Genomic DNA, 21,692 nt, shown 5'->3' with positions numbered 1-21,692 from the left:
AATATCCAATCCCTGATTTCAGTAAACTAATTTTCATGTTAAGGCAAAATAAGTGATTTAATAGGAACAATGTTGATCATGATATTTGATATTTACTCCATTTTTTGTAGTCATGTGAATCACTGCTCATTTTTGTCTCAATGGTGATAGCCATTAAATTAAGGATCAATTTTACCTTGCTTACTACTGAAATTCCAGTGATCAGATATCCAAGAAAAATTCCTTTGTGGGGGAATGTTTGTACATTAATGATAAATTGGGGACTTTCAGCAATATATAATTAAAAGAATTTAAACCTAGAAATTTACAGCCAAATACGAGACAGATCTATTCTTTATCCAAGACCAGAGGTTAAGAATCTGTTGCATTTTTAGAGAAATAACAGGGAATGATAATGCATAAACAACTTCAACAACACTTTCCACTGTTTAACAACCTTAGCATCTGGAAACTTTCCCTTTATATGTCTTTAACTTAAATCCTTCATTTTGCTTTGTTCTAAGTGGAGATAGAGAGCAACTGGTCACCATTCTCTATTTATACTTGAAAGCTCATTAAACTTTAGCACCACAGAACAGCACCACTCAGGGGACACATAAATGACCCGACATTTTTCACTTTGGCATTTGCAGCAATTTAAGGCAGCGGGCTATTTGTTACAGCCTTTGGCCGGGAGGAACTGCCAGCCCAAACTCACGGCCTGCAGGATCTCCCCGCTACATTCCCTAGACTTTGTCAAATGAATATAAATTAACTATAGAGAGGTCTCCAGTCGTGGAAATTCCAAGGAGAACTGCTTTGGTTGTTTGGGTTCCAGGGGACCGAGGCTTATTATCAAGCAGTGATTCATTGAGTAGCTACCAGTGTGGTACCAATGTCTCTTTTACTCCTGTCCTCATTTGGCATCTTATATAAAAAGAGGAAATAGGATGAAACTAGTGAAAACCTGCAGTTTTTAGCAATACTTTGGTCTCACTCCGAAGCACTTCTGGTAGTGAACAAAGAAAATAGCTCTTTGAATTTACCTATGTAAATGAGGTCCTAACCAAGGACGACACTTATTCTTCTCCAACTCCTCCCAGATACGCTGCTTTTTGTTTTGTAGGACAGCATGGAAGTAAATAAGAATGATAAATTTCTGCGAAAGGGAGTACTACTTCTTTGGGATTTGTGTTATCCTGACCCAAAGTAAAAGAGTAATCTAATAAGGTTTTGCTGATCCAATTTAGGGACCAACTGGCGAGACTGGTCCGATAGGTGAACGAGGACATCCTGGCCCTCCGGGCCCTCCTGGTGAGCAAGGTCTTCCCGGTGCTGCAGGAAAAGAAGGTGCAAAGGTATGACGCTCTCAAGGAATCTTCTTGGCTGAAAACATCTATTTGCTTTTCACTGTAGCTTCTCATCACCTGTCCATAGAGTCTCTACATGTTAGCATAGTATTTAAATGGATCAGAAAGATATACCAGTAAAATATTCAGCTTATTGTACTTCAAAGTGTGACTAAACAATAACATAAGCCCACTTAGCTCCATTGACCAGAAAGCCATCCATTTATATACAGTCTTAAATATAAGTAGTGGTCTGTTCATTTTAATGTATATGGCATTCCACACAATATTCTCATTTTTGAATGACATTTAGGCTTTACTTACAGGTTAGAGGCAATAATAGCTTTGAGTATAGAAAAATGTAGAAATTACTCTCTATGATTGATGTGTATTATATTCTCTAGGGTGACCCAGGTCCTCAAGGTATCTCAGGGAAAGATGGACCAGCAGGACTACGTGGTTTCCCAGGTGAAAGAGGTCTTCCTGGAGCTCAGGTATAATCAACATATAGATAAAGCATGTAAATGAGATTGCTTATCAGAAGCATTTTTCTCGGGACTTAACTAAATAAAGATTCATGAGTAATTAAGGGGAAATGCGTAAGCATAAACATTGATTATCATAATATATATAGCAATGTATATTTGAGTCTAAAAACACTTCTTACCATCTTCATTTTATCAGTCATACATCTTCTATTTATATTCAAGTCACATTGATTCATTTTCTTTGTTTTTATTCTCATTTCCCAGGGTGCACCTGGACTGAAAGGAGGAGAAGGTCCCCAGGGCCCACCGGGTCCAGTTGTAAGTATGATTATAATAAATAGCCGTGCTACCCTTGGTTGCAAATTATAGCTCTTCTTTCATTACTCTCATGCTGTGATCCCATGGTGTGTAGGAGAGAAAATAAACACATGTCAATCAAATCAGTCAATGCCTGGTTTCTACTAATTGCATGCACTAATGAGTGCAGAAACAGAGGAGTTTAGACGATTGGAAATATTTACTCCACTGCTACTGTCAGGAGGTAAAAGGAGCTAGCTTGCTTTTTAAATACTCAAGGAAATAAATCATAATTTGTCTTATTGTGAGTACTTGATGAGACTTGAATTTTGTCAGTGCTTTTAAAAACTCTCCTAAGTGGGAAAGGCGTATATTCATTTATGTGTTATCCAGATTGCTTTACTTAGTTACTGTAACCTTATGAAATAATTGGCAAATGAGCAAATACCAGATTTTTACTTCACCTTTTCCTTTCTTGAGATATACATCAATCCCTCTGAAAGCAATTGCATGCAGCCTTCATTTTTGCCCACGAGTTCAACTTTGTTCTTACTTGTACTCAGAAGGGTTACCAATAACAGCTAAACCACCAATTTTAGTGGCCTCATCTCATTCTTCATCTTATTTCACCAAGCTGAATAGCTGAAAGTGGCTTTAAATCCTCTCTTAACTTCCTTACACAAAATATTGACATCATATTAGACCCCCTCCAAAGTGTTTCTTTATTTTGTCCCCCTTTCTTGATCACCACTGCTACCGCCTTTGTTCAGACTCTCTCCTGTCTCTCCTTGCTCGGTAGTGTCTTACCGCATGTCCCTGACTCCATTTCCTTAGCCTCTTCAGTTTTGCCCACTGGTTTGAGAATTACAGGTGCACATCCTTAACTATGCCCTCCCTCTGCTTTTCTACAGCTCATGGTCCCATGCTTCCTTCAGAAACACACTCTTTATAATGACCAATGAGTTCACAGCTTGGTCCCATTCACCATAGCCTGTTTTATTTGCCTTGTTGACTCCCTCTGATTCTACCCAATTTAATGCACTGAACTTCATGCTTCTCAAACTGCCACGATCTTTTATATTTTGCAGAGAGAATACTATTTACTTTTCCCCTTCTTCCGGGAAACTATATCCTTTCTCTACTTGACAAAAATTCTACTCACCCAAAAAGATGAGGCTGAAATGTTAAATCTCTATAAAGTCATCTCTGGACAATTTGCCTCCATTTCATTTATTGGTGAAATTTCTTCACCCTTTGTGCTCTTTGTTATGGGTTGTATTTTAGAAATTACATTGGAATATAATTGGTTGTCTCTCTCAGTAGGCTGTGAATTTCTGTGTTATTTTAGTACATCAAGGCAGAGTGCCTGGCACACAGTAATATTTCCATATCTATCTATTTAAATGATCACAAAGCCTGATATTGGAGTCAAGTGTATACAGCATAACTGAGACTGAGAACATGGCATTATAATCTTTGGCAGATTGATTAGCATATTTATTCTGCAGATCACATAAATGTCATGCTACAATGATTAAGGTAGGTGTGGACATACGGTAAAGATTTTTTAAAAGGAAAAATAAGCATTTCAGTAACTATATTTGGCCTTCTATATGCATAAAATTATATAGAACATTTAAAAATATCTTCGTAAGTTAGTGCTGGTAGCACTAGCAGAAACAATAGCTGAATACGACAAAAGTTTTTGTTTGAGCATAGAATCTTCAAACTATTCAGCACAATGCAATCCATTTAATCAGACCTTCAGGATCTAAAGTGATTTTATTTCAAGAAAATATATATGTATTTTAAGATCAAGTTATTTTATCTGTGAAACCTGAATCATGACTACAAGGATTACATTGTTTCAAGTTATTTTTTAGGGCCCAATCAAATAATGCTATCCCAGGTATTTGGGACAGTTAATATCTATATATTTGTTGGGTGCATAGTATATACAGGAGATATAATTTAACAGAATGGTAATCAACAATTATCTGACCACATGTAGAATTACATATTAAATATGATATGAAAAGCTAATATTTATTTAGTTGGCTTCAATACAATTTATTTAGCAATTACTACTTACCTCCCTATGTCCAATTAAGTTCCATGGAATATATTCCTTTAAGTGACTTTATGATAAACCATTTCAAAAAGAAACACACCAAACACTAAACAGCACTATATAAGACAGTCAATGATTAAATGCCTAATGACATACAGACAATAAATATTAATTCTGCAAGGGTGGGAGGAAAAGAAGAGAAAGCAGCAAAAAGATCTTGCAGGGTGTGGCTTCACAGAGGGCAGAAGATTGCAAGATCATTTAAGAACAAGAAAAAAAAATAAGGTATTAGGGAATATCTAATCTTACCAAAGTGGAGAACATTGGGAGTAGAACTAAAATTTGATAAATTCTCGCTAGGATCCAGGCACTCTGCTATGTATTTACATAATTTAAAGCTAAAGCAGATGTATAATATGGCATATGATTATGAAGTCCTAAAATAGTAAGTTGAAGTAATTTGAAGATTTGAAGTTTTTGGAGCAAGAGGAGGAAAAAAATCAAATACAGCCTTTTGCAGTAAAAAATTAATTTTAGGGAAAATATCATTATTAGTGTATAATATATAACAGAAATGGGAGATACCCGATGAGCATAAAAGCTCAGTGATCAATGCGATGATATGAGTGAGCCAGTGATGAGGCCAGTGGGAAGTCGAAGGACAGTGCGGATGTAGCAAACACGAGGAAGGCAGGAGAGAAGGATTTATTACTAAGATTGGATGCTGGCAGTGAGGAAAGATGAAAGCTGAGTGATGACCTCAAGCTTGTGTCCTTGTGAGAATTGACAGTTTAGTGATGCCTTCCATGGCTGGAGCAATTTTACCTGGTCAGGATCAACCACAACAAAGACAAAACACTCTCACATGGAAACCCAGAACCTCTCAGCAGTCACAAAATATTTTAAAAGGCTTTTCTACTTTGCTAATGGAAATGCTCCACAGAGGCTCACTCTGAGTTTATTTATTTTGAATTAACACCCTTTCTTATAATAAATTCACATATCCAATTCTGTATGCATCAACCAATTGAAACTCTTCCTCAAAGCTGATGCAAAAAAAAAAAACAAAACAACTAAAGACATCATTCGTATGTATTAGTTCCTTGTGCTATTGCTTTAATTGCTATAAAATATAGTAAAGAGGTATATGGTGATGACTTATACTTTGTATCAAGTTTTTTATCTTTTTTTGGGGGGAGCAGAGGGTGAGGGAGAAAGAAAGAATCTTAAGCAGGCTCCACATCCAGCATGGAGCCCCACATTGGGCTCGATCTCACGATCCTGAGATCCTGACCTGAGCCAAAATCAAGAGTCAGATTCTAAACTGACTGAGCCACCCAGGCATTCCTGGTAACAAGTTTTAAACAAGCCTTGGTTTACTCCATCTAAAACAATTATGTACATGTGAAATTTGATTGGAAAAAGTTTTATTCCAAATGAAAAGATTAAAAGAAGACTGTTGATTTTCTAGATGTAAACCATAACTTACCCAGAAAATTTGTTCATGTTAATTCTAATCTTTTGAGATTCAAGACTTTGTACGCTGTTACCTTTCAATTGATAGTAAACACAAGGAATCAGGCAGGAATGGTGACTTCTTTAGCAAGGAAGATAACAAGTTCTATTTTGCAATGTTGATCAAAGAGTGATATCAATAGATCGGAGGAATATATCTGGTCAGTTGGTGAGAGACCATGAAATTCTAAGTCATAAGGGATAAAGGTATACAAATATCCCGTAAAACTTCTTGATTCTGTAGTAGATGGGTCTGAGTTTATATCCATCTGTATTAACTTTGCCTTTGAGATATTGACCAAGTCATGGTAAGTGCAGGACTGAAATTCTTAAAAACAGAGAAGGATGGGGATTTTAGTTATTCATATTAAAGAAGAATATTAAAGTGATGGATTCTTTGCAGAAAAAATGTGAATAAAGAATGTGAAGGGTAAAGGAAATAGGAAAGGGAAATGAAGTAATGTTAGAAGTGTTTATTCTTTCAACTCTTAATGCAGGGAACTTTATAATCTTTATTTGATTTGGTTCTTGGCTGCCTGAAGTAGTAGATATTATCATTCCATTTTTAAAGGCAAAGGATCTGGGGCTTAGAGAAGGTAACAACTTACCCGAGTGCATAGTCCTTTGGAAATAAAAAGTAGTGATAACACATTACACAAACTCATTTCCAGATATGTGTACCTCTCCGCAAAATCTGCTTGATTAAGTGTTCTTCTCTCTCTCTCTCTCCCTTCCTGTCCTTCTCTCCACCTCTCTACTTCTTTACCCCTCTCTCAGTTGCACTTTCCCAAGTTCTCTTGATCCTTCTCTACCGCTATGAACAATATTTTTCAAAAGGAAGAGAGTTATAGGAGTTAATATCACAGCTAACTGACTTTAGTACTCCTATATGTGGTTTTTATAACCATAGCTTAATTTAAAGGAATGAAAGTTCAGGCTGCTTAAACAGATGTATAGGTTGAATCCTCAATGACTATAGATGTTTTTCAGTACACTATTGAATCTTCAGCTTTTTAAGCCTAGAATACAGTGTTCAAGGAGCCTAGGTGTGCTGTGTGTTTCTGGATTACTAGAGAAATAAATTTTCTCATTCTACAGGATATTGATGAACTAAAACTAAAAGCCTAAACAGAGCTTTTATCAATTAGCAGTTCTTGCTCACAGTGAGATTTTTGAAGTTTGTACATGTCACAATTATGTATCTTGTATACTGTTTTTACATATTCTGATCCATACAAAGCAAAATATATTATTTCATAGTCATCCATCCATCATTGTGCCCATCTGTTTATTTATAAATATTTTTGACATCCATTCTCTTTATTCATAATCCATTTAGTCAGAAGTATACTTCGGGCTAGTTCTCTCACATTGCTATGAAATCCTGCAGAAGTGAGTTTACTGAAACTCTACTAGGTCCAGCTGTGATGTCATTGGCTTATGTTTGGAGGAACTATGATATGTAGCATTATATCAACCAAAAGGATCTGTTTGAAGACATGGGAGATTGCTTGATGCAGAGCCTTTGTTATGAATAGCCTTAGGAGAAATCTTACTAATCATAGCTTTAGAAATCTTTGTAATTTCTTGAGCAGTTAGCTAGCTTCCCCCCCCCCCCTTTTAACTGTTATGAATTGTGAAGCCAATTTCTCTTTTGACTTTGACTTACAAAAATCATGGAGTTAAAGCTGAGATCCAATAAAAAAGACAACTCTGTTTTGCTTTATATCTGTTTTTGTAGCTTTCTGAATTCAGTTCTATCAGAAAATACATGTGATGTACTTTAATATTATATATTATATTTTATTACAATTATTTTTAGAAGTGCTGGACAGGACCCATTAAATTGATTTCACAACCCATGAGTAGATCATGGCCTGAGGTTGGGAAAAACCTTGGTCCTTTGTATGCATATTTAGATAAATAATATTATTGCTTCTAACTTTTGCTAATAAAAAGTTACTTGCTTATCTATTTTTCTTGTCTATTCCTTTTTATTCTTGTCTATTTTTAATTTATCTTATCTTATATTTTATGTCTTCCCTGTAAGATGCTAAAATCTTTTCTTACAAAAAAACTATAATTAAATAAATATCTGAATATACCAGATAGTCTATTAAGCTCAAGTTATATAGATTCATTAAATAGATATTTCCTGCAAAGAGCTTATGGTATACTGAAGAAAACAGATAGGAAATAGATAAAATAACATAATAAATAATAAGTAATATATTAAAATAATACAGCGCAAAGAAGACAAGATGGGAACAATGATTTTTTTAATGTTCTAATTATAGCTATAAATAAAAATCAATTTTATCAATGAAAATTAAGTTTTCTAAAGTTTGTGCTACTTGAAGTGATTGTGTATTAAACAGTTTTTCGTGCTCCCACAGAAGACAAAGAAGATCCCAATGGGGTGCTGTAACTTTGGGCTTTTAAAGTTTGGCAAAAACCAAGTGCTCACTGTATGCCTGATGTTGTACACAAGAGCTGGTAATAGATGCCAATCAAAGCACAGGCATGCTTTCTGATCTCAGGGGGTTTACTCACTAAGTGGATGTCTCGATGCACACGCACAAAGCGGAAAGCGACAAAGGACTGAAAAGAAGAAAGGAAGGCAGCGAAGCATTTTTCTCACATGTTGAAATAAACTTGAGTAAACGTTTTGTATTTATGTAAACAGACAATATATATAAACGTATTATGCAAGCAAATTCTCAGATTTTACCTACTACCTACATTTTCACAAAACAAAATCAAGGAAAATGAATTCCCTAAATAATCTCTCCTCTGTATATTTTTTCTGATATGGAACCATCTTCTTGCCAATAGTCCTTTCTCTAAAAATAAGGAGATTAAAATAGAACGGTGCATTTAGTAAAAGCACCTTCTTTTTCTTACAACCTCTTTTGTTACAGCAGTATTTTTTCCCCTGAGAGTGGTAGGAGTTGATATGGAGAAAATGTGTGAGAGGGGGTCAGACATCTAGCTTCTCAAAGGTAAATGTCCAAGATTTCAAAATTGTGCCATACATACTTAACCCCTTTCCTATAACTTCTATTTCATGACTATGTCCTATGTCCTGATCATTCTGACTCTCTTTTCCTCTTTATGTGCTATTATTTTTTCTTGTCATTTCTTTCTTAGGAGTTTATATGTCTTTCCTATCATAATTCCTATTTTTTTTTTCCTAATTTTGCTTTTATGCCCTATTCCAGAGAACCGTCTTTTCACTGGCTTTTACCTAGTCCTTGATCCAGGGAATAGATAAATTCTAAGCAGGATTATACCTACTGACCAATTCATCATATACTATACTCTTTAAAATAGAGTACATTTTCTCTGTGAAATCCAGGTAACCTATTATGACATCCAACCAGGGATGAGCAAAGTATAGAGAGTGGGGATCAATAACCAAAGATTGAGATATTACAGGACTTTGACTTAATCATTCAGTAGTTATGCTTTAAGTTCTGGTAATGCTTGATATTTTATCTGACTTTTTGGATTGTATGATCTAAGATACATGTAATCTGGGGAGTGGGAATTTCCTCAATTTGTTTTGCCATGAAGGTCAAGTTGGCTTTGAAAGAAGGGGCAGATTTTTTTTCCCTCCTTCTACTCGAATAGCTTTAGTTCATAAAAATTTATGTTTATACTTCTGAATACAAAAAGGGTAGAAAAAATCTCCACCTTTCTTTTAACAATATGACTTTAGATATACCATATAACCTGGGTCTTAGTTTTCTCTTCTATAAAACTTCTCTCTAGTGGGCTGACTTTTAACTGAATGCTGATGAGGTGATTTCTCTGTTTACCACTCTCATTTACTTTATAAATGCTCCTTGGCGTATGAAACACCCAGTGAAAATAACAGGAAATACTCATCTGGGTGTTCTGTGTGTGAAGAGTTAAAGAAATAACCACACTGTTCTCTTTGCTCCAAGAACATAAACTGATACTATTCCTTCTTGGATTTTAATTGTAAAGTTTAGAGGAAGGGGCTGCAGAAGAGGATTAATCTAACATAAAAGTTAATATAGTTACTTAACTATAGAGAGAAATGCAAATTTCTCCTTTTAAAAGCAGTTATGTGTCTACCTTTCAGTTGATAACACGTGACTTGTAGTGGTTAATATTTAGTATTAAAATAACAGAATAAATAAATAAATAATATTTTATGTCATGGTCATTATAATTCATTCAAGTCAACATATACTATTGCCTTTGCTTTTGAACAGCAAAGAAAATATAAAACAAAAAGACAACCTACTGAATGCCTTTGAAAAATGTTTAATTTGCCATGTTCCCATTGCTTTTTAAATCATGGGGTGGGAAAATGATATTTCTATAGTTTTTAACCCTTTTTCTGTGAGTTCTTTCCAATTAGGCAATTCTAATGTGTAAAATATCCGTCATGGTTATAAAAGATGAGTATACCAACAGTTTAAATTAGGATTAGAGACATCATTCTGTGGAAAACTCTCTACCCTTCTTTTAACATAACCATGTAGACTTCTGGATCTTAGTTTTCTCTTCTATAAAATTTTACTTCTACACTCATTTGAAATTGCATATCTGTTTTTGAAATATGTAGTTGTTCATGTATGGTTCTCTAAGATCTGTTGCATTCATACTTTTAAGACAGATATTGCTTAAAGAACTTTAGAGGCATCACCACATTAAATACCACAAAAACTTGGGGACGAACTATTTCTATCCCCATTTTATTGATGAGAAATGTGAGCCTTTGAGTGGTTAGTGTGTTTGCTCAAGATGGGAATGTTGGTGATTCCAGTGCTGGAAAAGGAAAGATCACACACAACAGACACATTTATTTACTTAGGGTCTGCTACGTTCAGGTAAGTACTCAAAGTTCTGGAGGCCAATGAAAAAAATAAGCAAAAATCCTACTTTTGTAGAGCTGATCATTATCCATTTAATCAATGTGTGAGCCCAAATGTATTTATTTTAAATGTAAGTGTTTATTTATCTGACAATTATAAAGCCCTCTACTCTTTACTATAGCCAGTTATAGAGCTATGCAATACTTTCTATCACTATAAATGTCTACCCTTTATGGAAAAAAATTGCATGTGAAACGTGAGTCTCTCAAGGGGTGCTACCTAGCATAATACATTTTGTATTCCCAGTCAGTGTCACAAGAAAATAGATTCTAACTATATTTTTTTGGGAATGTGCAAATGGGTTCTCTTTTTAATATGGGGTTTAAATTTTTATTTTTTTGTAATGAGATTTCTCCAGTGGTTCAGTTGGGAACTAAAGGATTCATAAGGCTTATTCTTCTAAAAGTTGGCCTGGGAATATTTTTAAAAGATTAGCATGTTCATAAGATCATTTGCTTAATAGGTAGGTATTATCAGAGATTTTCACTTTTCATTTATAGAAGTATAAAACAAAATCATTGCAGAGCATGCTATTATTAAAAATATCCAGATTTACAGAATGTTTGAAATAACTAATGGAAAAAGAAATCAGTTATACTTTAGGGCACAAATATACATCCAAAAAGTCTCCTCTTATTGTTTTCATCCACTGTTTCAAAGTTAATGAGCTGTGACAAGATCATGAGCAATATTTTAACTGCAGGAAACTAATATGTTTTTATTGTTAATTTTAATGCAGATTCCACAAGTAAGATGGCAATCTGAAATTTAATCTTATGAATGCTCCAAGGGAGTAATTAAAATAGTTAAGCTTTGCCATAAAAAATAGCATATAATATCTACAAACTATAAACACTGTCATTGATTAAAATCAGCATTCTTTCTCTACTTGATATCCATGAACATTTTATTTGATTAACTTTAAATATTAAACATACTTTGCTAGAAAATTAATAAGCATTCTTTTCTTAAGTAAAGACCATTAGTTATTTTCACATAATTTATCAGACATAGTGTATCCAGCTAAAGAAATATATATTTCTCTTAATTTTTATACCACATTTTCTAGGGAAATATATTCAAATGATGCTCTTTCTCATGCAAATTTGGGGAATTTCTGACTACACATGAATCCATTTAGATCCTAAATTTTTTAACATTATCTATCATGTTCACATATTTTGTAGAAAGACCAGTGCATATCTCTAACTCTGTTATCATATTCTTATATTTATTACTGCTATTTATAGTTATTTGACGCATTTAGTAAGTATTTTATGCTTTGGAAGTATCAATGAAGAACTCATGGAGATACAGGACAAAATTCAGGCCAAATACTACATTAATTCCTTCAGAAAATAATGGTAGAAAACCTAGCATACTATGGTAAATTGTGTAAGGAATATTTAGAAGGATGTCTCATGCTTTAAATTCTCAGAATAATACAACTTTTAGAAAAGATGGTTGTTATCCTGGGCCTAATGAATGGCTAAAATTTTAATAGTACAGAAAAAGACCAAGGACTTCCCAAGGTAGAATGTAAGAGTGACCAACCACTCTACTAATAGCAGGCATATAGTATTAGAGGAACAATGAGAGATATGATGTATTAGGAGGAAATAACTTGCATGTTACATACTAAAATGTAAAGCAAAAAAAAAATTTCGAGTGTGTGTGTGTATGAGTATTTTGAGGGGAAGATCAAGGATAAATATATTCTCAAAAAGAAGCATTTACCCAAACTGTTTCGAGTTCTGTAAATAAGAAAGAAGAGTTAGCTTCTAAAACCAAAGGTGGAACATAATGAAAAAATCTCACACATGTTAAATAGTTCTCAAAACTAAAAACAATTCTTTGTTGTTGAAAATTAAAAATAAATTTGTAAGCAACAGTGACAAAAAGCAAAGATTCTAATGAGTTGTTTAAAGAAGTTTAAATGAACGATATCAATGACAGAGAATGACTATTTGCACAAAGGACATAACTATTGCTATAAATTCTTTCACGTTTTCTAATTTTAGAGGGTGTTCAACGAATATGAACTCATTCTGGGAGAAGTGATCATAAATGACTATGCGTCTCCCACTTATTAAATTTAGCACAGTATGTATAAATTATAGTGGTACAAACAATCAGGGATTCTTTTTTTCTCTGCATTTGTTTATGAAATACTCAGTACTTAGAAAAATCTTTGTATAGATCATGGCACATCAGGCCCTTATGGCCTTTATCTGAAAAATAAGCAAACTGTATTGGAATTAAATTATATCGCATACGCAGAGTACTTAACACAATAATTGTTTAATAGGCTTGATAATTGGAAAATAGTAAGTTTTTTAATATACATTTCAGCTTCCTAGTGAATATCCCCTTTAATCATTCCAGTCTCATAGCTTTTACCTCAACATGTCTAATGTGACATCTTCCTCGGGTAGTCTTCCAATAGTTGGGGTTTAAAGGTAACACAGAATTAAAGAGAAAGATTTCAATGGCCTGACAAATCAAAATTGCCTCTCTTTTTGTATAGTCAATTACAAATAAAATATCTTAGCACTTAAATTGGAGGCTTAGTTTAGATTTGATAACACTAATGGGTAGTAATCCTTTTCTGAGGTTTTACAAGTAAAATGTTAAAACGGAAATGTAATGCAATCATGTTGTATGCACCAGTTTTTCAGATAAGTAGAGATTTATCTTTAGGGATGTCACATTGTATACTGTCTTCTGTCGATATTTTTCTATTACAAAAAAATGTGCTTTCTTTACTGAACTTTTTCTTTCTCTCTTTGTAATTCAGGAAACACCTTTGCATTTCTTTCAATTTCAGGGTCCTTGTTTTGATCCTCTTGTTCTCTTCCCTCTTCCTTCTTCCTCCTTTCTGTCTAGAGACAAATCTTTACATTCCTTTCACTTATAGGGCAGTACCTCTCGAATGCAAAAACACTTAGAGGACTCTACTCTTTATTTTTCTCTTCTGCACTGGCTTCTGAAATCATTCATCCAATGTCTTTTACTTGGTTAACACTTACAGCACTTGTGGTTGACTTTTTTCCATATAAATATTTGATTAGATTTCAAAAAAACATTTTGACAGAAGGTAGATGTTTATTATCTAAAAAAAAAAAATACTAACTGCAATTTTCCTTTGTTTCTTCTAGTATTTAAAATATTTAATTGGTAAAAATTTAATTTTCACACAGTTTCGGTTAATTATTATGCAACTGAGGAACAATTCCTGGGTTTGTTTTTAAAAATATACTTATTATAGTGTAAAAATGCCACTTTTGTTTATATCAAGTTTAAATTTCATGATTTCTTTAACCATATTTTTAGTAATTTCTCCAAATTATTTCCATCTCCTAAGTTTAAGATACCCTAAAATTTAAAAAAAATACAGCAATGGTTGCAAAACAAAACAAAACAAAACAAAAATGAAATACAAAATAACTTCTTCTAGTGTCACTCTTAAATTATTACCAATAGTCTCAAATCTGTATTCTCTTAATTCATTTTAATTGTGTTAGCATTCAGATATCTGGCTAAATAAAAACTATTTTATGTACCTTGCGAATTTAGCCAGAAAAATACTATCAGGAAATTGAGTAGTAAATATTTTTGTAATCTTTTGTATCAAAAATATTTCAATAAAATTGAATTTGAAGATATTCCGATTAAATAACCCCTGGGAATCATTGATGTCTCCATTAGAGAGAAGCAGTGGGTGGCTTTGTAGAGAAAGTACAGGAAGGAGCCCAAGGTCAGAGTTTCTTTTGACTAGCTACATGGTTATGACCAGCTACAGGTTTCTCACCTTTACAACTGATGGACTACAACTGCAATATCAACTGTATGGAATAAAATGACAAAATGAATGTGAAATGGATTTGTAAATTGTCAAGCACTATGTCAATACAGATTTTTGTCATTATTATCACTGTTCTTGTGTTTACACATAACCGGTTCTCTACTTCATAAAATATAAATTAGAACAAAGTCAGTATTTCATATTTGTATAAAGAAAAGATTTCCAATTATATGGGAAGTATAATTTTAGAAAGTAAGGGTAAAAATATTGTATTTTCCAGGTTTTAGAAGTCATTTCTTCTATGAGTTTTGAAACGATGTTATCTATATATCTTATTAAAGAGAACTATTAATAATCCTATTTTCTAATATTTCAGATTTATTTCAATCATGAAAGAAAATGATAAATTGTAACTTAACCACTCATCTAGGAATCTAATCCAAAGACAACAGCTTTGTTATTTTTTATTAAATAAAAATGGAAATAGTAAATAGGTTATACTTGAGCTTTACATGACTTAGTAAATGTGTTTGATTTCTTTTATTCTTCCTTTAAATAATGATTTCTTAAATTGTTGATAGATGGAATTAATATGAAGGCAGTATCCACAGTTATTTTTTTTAATTTTACATATTAGGTATTTTTTAAAGCAAATTAGTTGAAAATATATGGCATCTTCTTTGGAACTCAATTGGACATACCTAATTATATGAATTATCTTGCCAGTGTTTGTAATAAAATCCAATGATCCCTGTCAGACTCTAAGATAAATTTAAAGACTTATTTTCTGGGAAAAAGTCCAAACTCTGGGATACTGATTATCAAACTTTATTTTGTAAAAATATTATATTCGTAGTCTAATGCAGTGACGATTTCTGAACTCATTTTTAAGACTTGGAAATTGTGATTTGGCAAGTTTGAGGTGAAGCCCAGAAATCGCTTTGAGAAATATTAGTCTAGAAAATTCTTCTGCCAATCCATAATAATACAGGGAGAAAATCACATAAGTCATGTATTGGATTCATGTTTTATAAAGCATTGTGAACCACTGTGAACACTTAATAAAGAATGATATCTGTAAAATATTAAAGATAAACAAATTAAAATTTTTCATCTTATCAATATTTTCCTAACTTCAATATCTGTGTTTAATATTGGGGCTAGAAATTAATCATTCAAATAATGAGTACAACCGTTCCTATTTGAGATCTCCCAGTTGTCTTGAAGTGACTTTTGCATTATTTACTATCCTAAAAGATTCCACTATGAAATAAGTGATTCTTAAGCCAGTATCACTTTTTCCCACGACTAATAACAAAATACTTTTTCCCCCATGTATTAGGGCTCACCAGGAGAACGTGGATCAGCAGGTACAGCTGGCCCCATTGGTTTGCCAGGGCGTCCGGGCCCCCAGGGTCCTCCCGGTCCAGCTGGAGAGAAAGGTGCTCCCGTAAGTGATTTCAAGGAGAAAATATATTATACTGCCATTCTGCACAAGTTATTACTTTTTATTCAAGGATATTAGCTCTTCATACTCCACTGCCTTCTCTCTGCATATGTGTCTGGCATATAAACACACTTCTTTTTATATTTATAATAGAGAAAATTTCAAATTCAATTAAATGAGATGACATTTTCCCACACTTTATGAAACTCTAAGACCTGTGAAGGAGTTGGATATTATTAATGTAAAAGTCTTCTGATTTTGCTCCTTTTAAAAAATAAAATTGGAGTTTTGATTAAAACTATACTTTGCTGCTTTATATTAGAAAAGTATGCACTTTTCACTCCTCTTGTATTACAACTTCATATCCAGTATTTCCAAAGTCTGTAAATGAAACCCATAGAAAGGGGCTGCCCTTCTCATGTAATTTGAGTTTTGATCTACAGTGAATGAGATGGGAAACATCTAACAAATTATTTTATCTTATATTTATTGGATTTAAAATTTTATTTTTAAATGATTGTGGGGTATATTCTATTCATTGGGCTTATGTTTCTTTGTTGAGATTTCTTCTCTGTTTCTGTCTTTGCTTTTGATTTAATCATATTAATTTTCTTAAAAATTTCTCATCCTCTAAAATTAAAACACAAACTCATTCAATAAATGTGGATAAAATGGTAGACCATAATACATAAAAATAGGAGTTCAATACTTTTGTATACATTTAAGTCTTAATATATATAATCTAGTTTAAACCTGTAATTTACAAAATACTGTTTTATTACTAAGACTTTAGTTCTAGGAAGTTGCTTTCATTGTCTATGAATTTTCTTTCATTGTGATATTATTCAAGTGTTTCCAAATTAAAATGCTTGTTCTTTGTAATCTATTACCTTTCAGAAATATTAGAATATTAGAATGCAGCCATACCATCTATAGATAGATTTTTGGAGACAAAAAAGCACTTTTAATTGCTGAGAAAATTTTTAAAGTAATATATTTCCAGCTTAGTAAATATGTTGAAAATATAGACTTATTTTCTGAGTTGTTAACAACTATGAAAAAATTATTCTTTGCCCCCCTTTTACAAACTCTGTAACCTCCCACCAACTTTTATAGTATGTTGTACATGAGAAGAGGACAGAAAAGACAGATTTAAACCTTCTCATACAAGTTCACTAATAAATCCAGGGTACCCATATCTTGGCACATCACAGTGAAGAATGCATACAGGATAAAAAGATATATACTTCTTCTTATACAAACTGAGAATATACTAATTAGAGAAGTCAAGGATTCTGTGAAGATAATATATTGAAATGCTGGGTTTTAAAGTGGTTAAATATCTTGGTATTATGAAGAAAGAAGGAAAATATTGAAGCAAAGAGAATAATATGGAAAAGTACCAAAAGTGATAAGAAGAAATTAATTTTGTGAAATAGAGGAGATATTATTGACAGAAGGCCTTCCTTGTAAGAGCTAAGATTTGGGCTTGAGTTTCATTGGTGATTGATGATATAATGACTAAGAAGGGGAAAGAGATGCTCTGCCCATTTGTCCTCTCTCAATTTTTCCCACCACCAACAAAAATTCCAAGATGTTCATTCTATTTTTTTATTGTTGTTCAACAAATAGTTATTGAGAACAACCAAGTGCAGCTCACTGTATTAGTTAGTATTTTTGAAGAAGGTGTCTATTTAGGGATAGGAGCATAAAGTGGTTATACAAGTGTTAGGGTAAAGTACCCATAGACCTCCATGCAGAGGTTTAGCAAAAACTGATGAAAATGTTGGCTAAGCTGTTAAGTGCAGTCTTTTACCTCTTCCTAAATCCAAATATAAATTTGGGATCTTAACTTCTCTGAGCAACTTGTGCTTTAAAAATGTTATATAATTATTAGTAGGCTAGGGCTTGCATAAAAAAAAAAAAGATAAGATGAAGGGTCTGTGGAAGGCAAGTCCTTGGCTAACTTAACCACCAATCTTCCTCCTTGGAAGGAAGAAAATAGAAAAGATGGAATGTCCACATGACCTACTTATGGCAATACTGTGGCCTAATCTCTATCCTCAAATTAATCAATCAGTGTCAAAATTGTAAATCTGAGAGTTATTTACAACAAGAGCAATGTTAAGAGGCATATTGTTGAATTCCCATGTGATGCAATATTGAGGGAGGAGAATAAAAGTTTGGATGCTCCTTTAGGGGGAATCATTATGGTGGGAGTTCTGCAAGACTCAAATAAGAGAGAGGTAGAGTAAAAGAGCCCATGACCAAGAAATAGACTCTTAACTACCGAGAGCAAACTGATGCTTACCAGAGGGGAGGTGGGGGGGATGGGTTAAACAGCTGATGGGGATTAAGGAGGGCACTTGTCACGATGAGCACTGGGTGATGTATGGAAGTGTTGAACCACTCTTTTGCACACTTGAAACTAATATTACACTATATATTAACTAACTGGAACTTAAATAAAAATGCTTAAAAAAAAAAAAAAAGGAACCCTAGAGTGATACAAAATGTATCCAGGGCACACCATCATGTAGGCCTGAGAATAGAGTCTCCTTTGTTGAATGTTGTAAAACATCAAGAATACTGAAAGCCGAGTAAAAGCAAAAAGAGAGATGGGGACTTGGCCTGTTGGGCATTTGTGACCTCTGGGTAATTACAGTGGGATTCAAAAGAAGGCGGGTGATAAAGGAGTAGGCTCGGTACATGTAGAGCTACCCCAGTAAGCCATGTGGCTAAAAAATAGTGGAGCAGTAGGTAGAAGTACAAGCAGAATTGAATGCATTTCCTCTTATTATGATGATGCACATATATTTATCGGCTTAACCAATAATAAGAAAAGTATCAGTGAAGATTAAGGAAGTTAAGGGTGTCAGAGGAAACTAGCGCTGCCAGCTTCAGCCAGTCAGAATTGGGTTGGGAATTCAAGTCTATTATTTGTTTAGTTCATGATTTTGACTAAGTTATTTTACACCCCAAAGCCTCTGAAAAGAAGGTAACCACAATATTTTGTGAAGATTAGATGAAATTGTAGTCCTAAATTACTTTGTAGAATTGTGATAAGACTTCAGTGAACCATCATCATCATCTTGTGTGTGGGCCAGAGTTGCCATAAAAAAGGATGGCTTCTAACCAGAAAATAGATGCATAAATTGGCTTTTGAATAAGGAAGGGTGGATTCAATGAATTATAATAAAAGTTGAGGGTATGGGTGCAGGCTAAATACAAGATCATGCCAAGTCAAACATAGGGCATGGGGATGGGTAGCTGCTTCTATCAAAATTTTAAGTTGAGATTCAGCTATTAACATTAGTGGAAGGGTAGAAGGGATGAAATAAAGTCTGCTTAAGGAAAGATGGATGATGTTTCTGATAGTCCTGTAGATTGCGGGCCGGGAGATGCATACATAATGGAGGGAGAGTTTGTCATCTTGCAGAGTTGTAAATGAAGAATCTAAATTTAGTGTGGTGTAGAGCAGTTGAAAGATGTTTCCTGACTCCACGCAGACCAGAATCAGAAGAAATAAATGGCAGGTGGTTTTTGGCTAGACATCATGTGTACTATAATGAAGGCAGATAAGAATTAATCTGTCTTATTTACGGATACTCTTGTATAAAACAATTGATGTTTGGAGTTTAGGCTCTAAAGGAAATCCAAATTTAGGGAGAACTATCTGAATCAGCTGATGTGTTTAAAATGATGAAATTCACTATTAATAACAGCACATTTTATGAGTATAAATAGGTTTGAGATATTGTAATATTTGATTTACAGGAAATAAAAAGTCTCTAGGGTGACATCCAGGTATGTCTTAAATGATAATTAGGGCATAGTTTTGAAAGACAAGAGCATATGGAATCTAGGAAATGAATAAATCAGAGTTTACAAGTTAACCTTTTTTATAGATATGTGTTATTTTTGTTGTCATTAATAACTCAACAAATATTCCCTAAGTGGCTACTTTGGGCCACAGGCCAAAGGGATGCAATGGAATGCAAAAACAGACATAGTTTCCGCCCTCATACGATTTATTGTCTGATGGGGCAATTAGATAATAGGCAAAGAATCGCTAAGTAGGTGTATAATTACAAACCCTGGTTAGTGATATGAAAGGAATATACTTGAATATGTCAGCTTGTAACAGAGGGAACTGAGCTGGAATCAGGTCCTTTCCTTGGACAGAACACAGATGATGGAATGTAAAAGATAAAGAGGAATTATCTAGGTGAAGGGTCCTCCTAGGCATCTTCAGGCCAAGTAACAAGAGGGTCATGGAATCAGGTTTAACTGAAAAAAGGTCTAGAGGGCTTGGAATGCAACGAGCAAGTGCAAGGGGAGGCTAGATGCTGCTGGGCAGGTCAGGTCGTAGGAGGCAGATAAAGGTAGGCCACACTAGCAGTGTGGTCTTAGGAATCATAAACAAGCAAATCGACTAAAAAATGTTGGTGAGATGATCTGATTGTCTCTCTGGTTACACATGGGGAATAGTTTGGAGGTAAGAATAGATGTGAGAAAAGAAAAAAGATTATTTCAGTCCTTCAAAAGAAAGCTACTGCTATTTTGGGATAAGGTGTTAGTGGTGGAGATAAAGTGAAGTAAAGGTATTCAGGAGATAAACAGATAAAACTTAATCATTGTGAACGGACAGGAAGTGGTAAGGGAAGGGTGTGTGGGGAGCAGGGTAACACAAAGGCAGGAGCTAATGACTTGCGGATTCCCAAACCCTATAACAAGAGAAATGAGTCACTGAGAGCAATCAGGTAATATATACCTTATGCAAAACTGAGGAAATCCTGACTTTTAGGAAATAATTTATTTTAAACTCTGAAAGAACTCTTAATGGAAAATAATGTCATTATCAAGACCTATTTTCTTTCATTACATATTAGAGGTAAATTTTAAAATGGGAAGATAATGTCATTGTCAAAAAATAAAACTAATGGCCTTGTCATTTTGAATCTGTAAAAGCAGCAATGAATTAAAATATAAAAATCTAGGAAAATCCATGGCACATTTGTTAAAAAGAGAAAAGCTGATGCATAAAGCATATTATAAAGTTGGGATATGAGCAAATGCATTTTATAATTTTTTGACACAACTATTTCAGTAACCCGACCAAAGAATAAAAGCTCAGTGAATTTTCGTAAACATCAAGCATCTGATTTATCAATGTATAATACTTGATTAGAAAATTTGTGTTTGAAGGAAGAATTCTAAGTTGAGTCTTAATTACTTTGGTGGACCATAGCCTGAGATTTATAAATTGTTAACAAGATGGTATTCTTAGTCAGGAAAGAACGTAGGGATCTTTTGTGTCGTCATTTGTTACTTGAAAATATTTTTTCTTGGTAACATTAATTTTTCTTTCAGATATGGAACCCAGAGTATGACTGTTGCAGCTGCACTTAAAAATTGTAATAAAGAGCTAATTTATAGGTTTCTTACAGCGAAATAATGATCTGCTGGATTTTTAATACAGGGAGAAAAAGGTCCCCAAGGCCCCGCTGGGAGAGACGGAGTCCAAGGCCCTGTGGGTCTTCCAGGGCCTGCTGGGCCTGCGGGCTCCCCTGGAGAAGATGGAGACAAGGTTGGTATTCTTTATTCATATTAGTACCTCCTGTGAAAATTTAATTTTTTTCTCAAGAATCCTAGGTTTAATGTTTCTGAAGTTAGATACTAACAAACCTTAAGATGGCTTTTTCGAAGTTTTATACGTCCCATGAGCTCAAAGTTTTCAATTTAGTGTGACTACAATTATCTATCCGTGAAATAGTATGTGGGATGTAAACAAAAAAAAGGGAACACAAAAACAATGGTGGGGGGGAAAT

General features: G+C 33.8%; 1 protein-coding gene across 2 annotated transcripts in view; it reads left to right on the top strand.

Annotated features, from left to right (window-relative positions):
• Positions 1-21,692, top strand: part of COL11A1 (collagen type XI alpha 1 chain) — a 188,095-nt gene that overhangs the window by 122,069 nt on the left and 44,334 nt on the right. For both annotated transcript variants that reach the window (XM_045801647.2, XM_087866138.1), the window contains 5 exons: positions 1,230-1,337; positions 1,733-1,822; positions 2,081-2,134; positions 15,757-15,864; positions 21,344-21,451. In XM_045801647.2, coding sequence (XP_045657603.1) covers positions 1,230-1,337; positions 1,733-1,822; positions 2,081-2,134; positions 15,757-15,864; positions 21,344-21,451 — 468 coding nt within the window. The remainder of the gene's footprint in view (positions 1-1,229; positions 1,338-1,732; positions 1,823-2,080; positions 2,135-15,756; positions 15,865-21,343; positions 21,452-21,692) is intronic.

The sequence above is a fragment of the Ursus americanus genome, chromosome 12, assembly GCF_024610735.1.
Source record: "Ursus americanus isolate L20-20 chromosome 12, mUrsAme1.1.p, whole genome shotgun sequence".
Classification (NCBI taxonomy): Eukaryota; Metazoa; Chordata; class Mammalia; order Carnivora; family Ursidae; genus Ursus; species Ursus americanus.
Note: the sequence above shows the minus strand (reverse complement) of the source record. Positions and strands in the feature narration are given on the sequence as shown.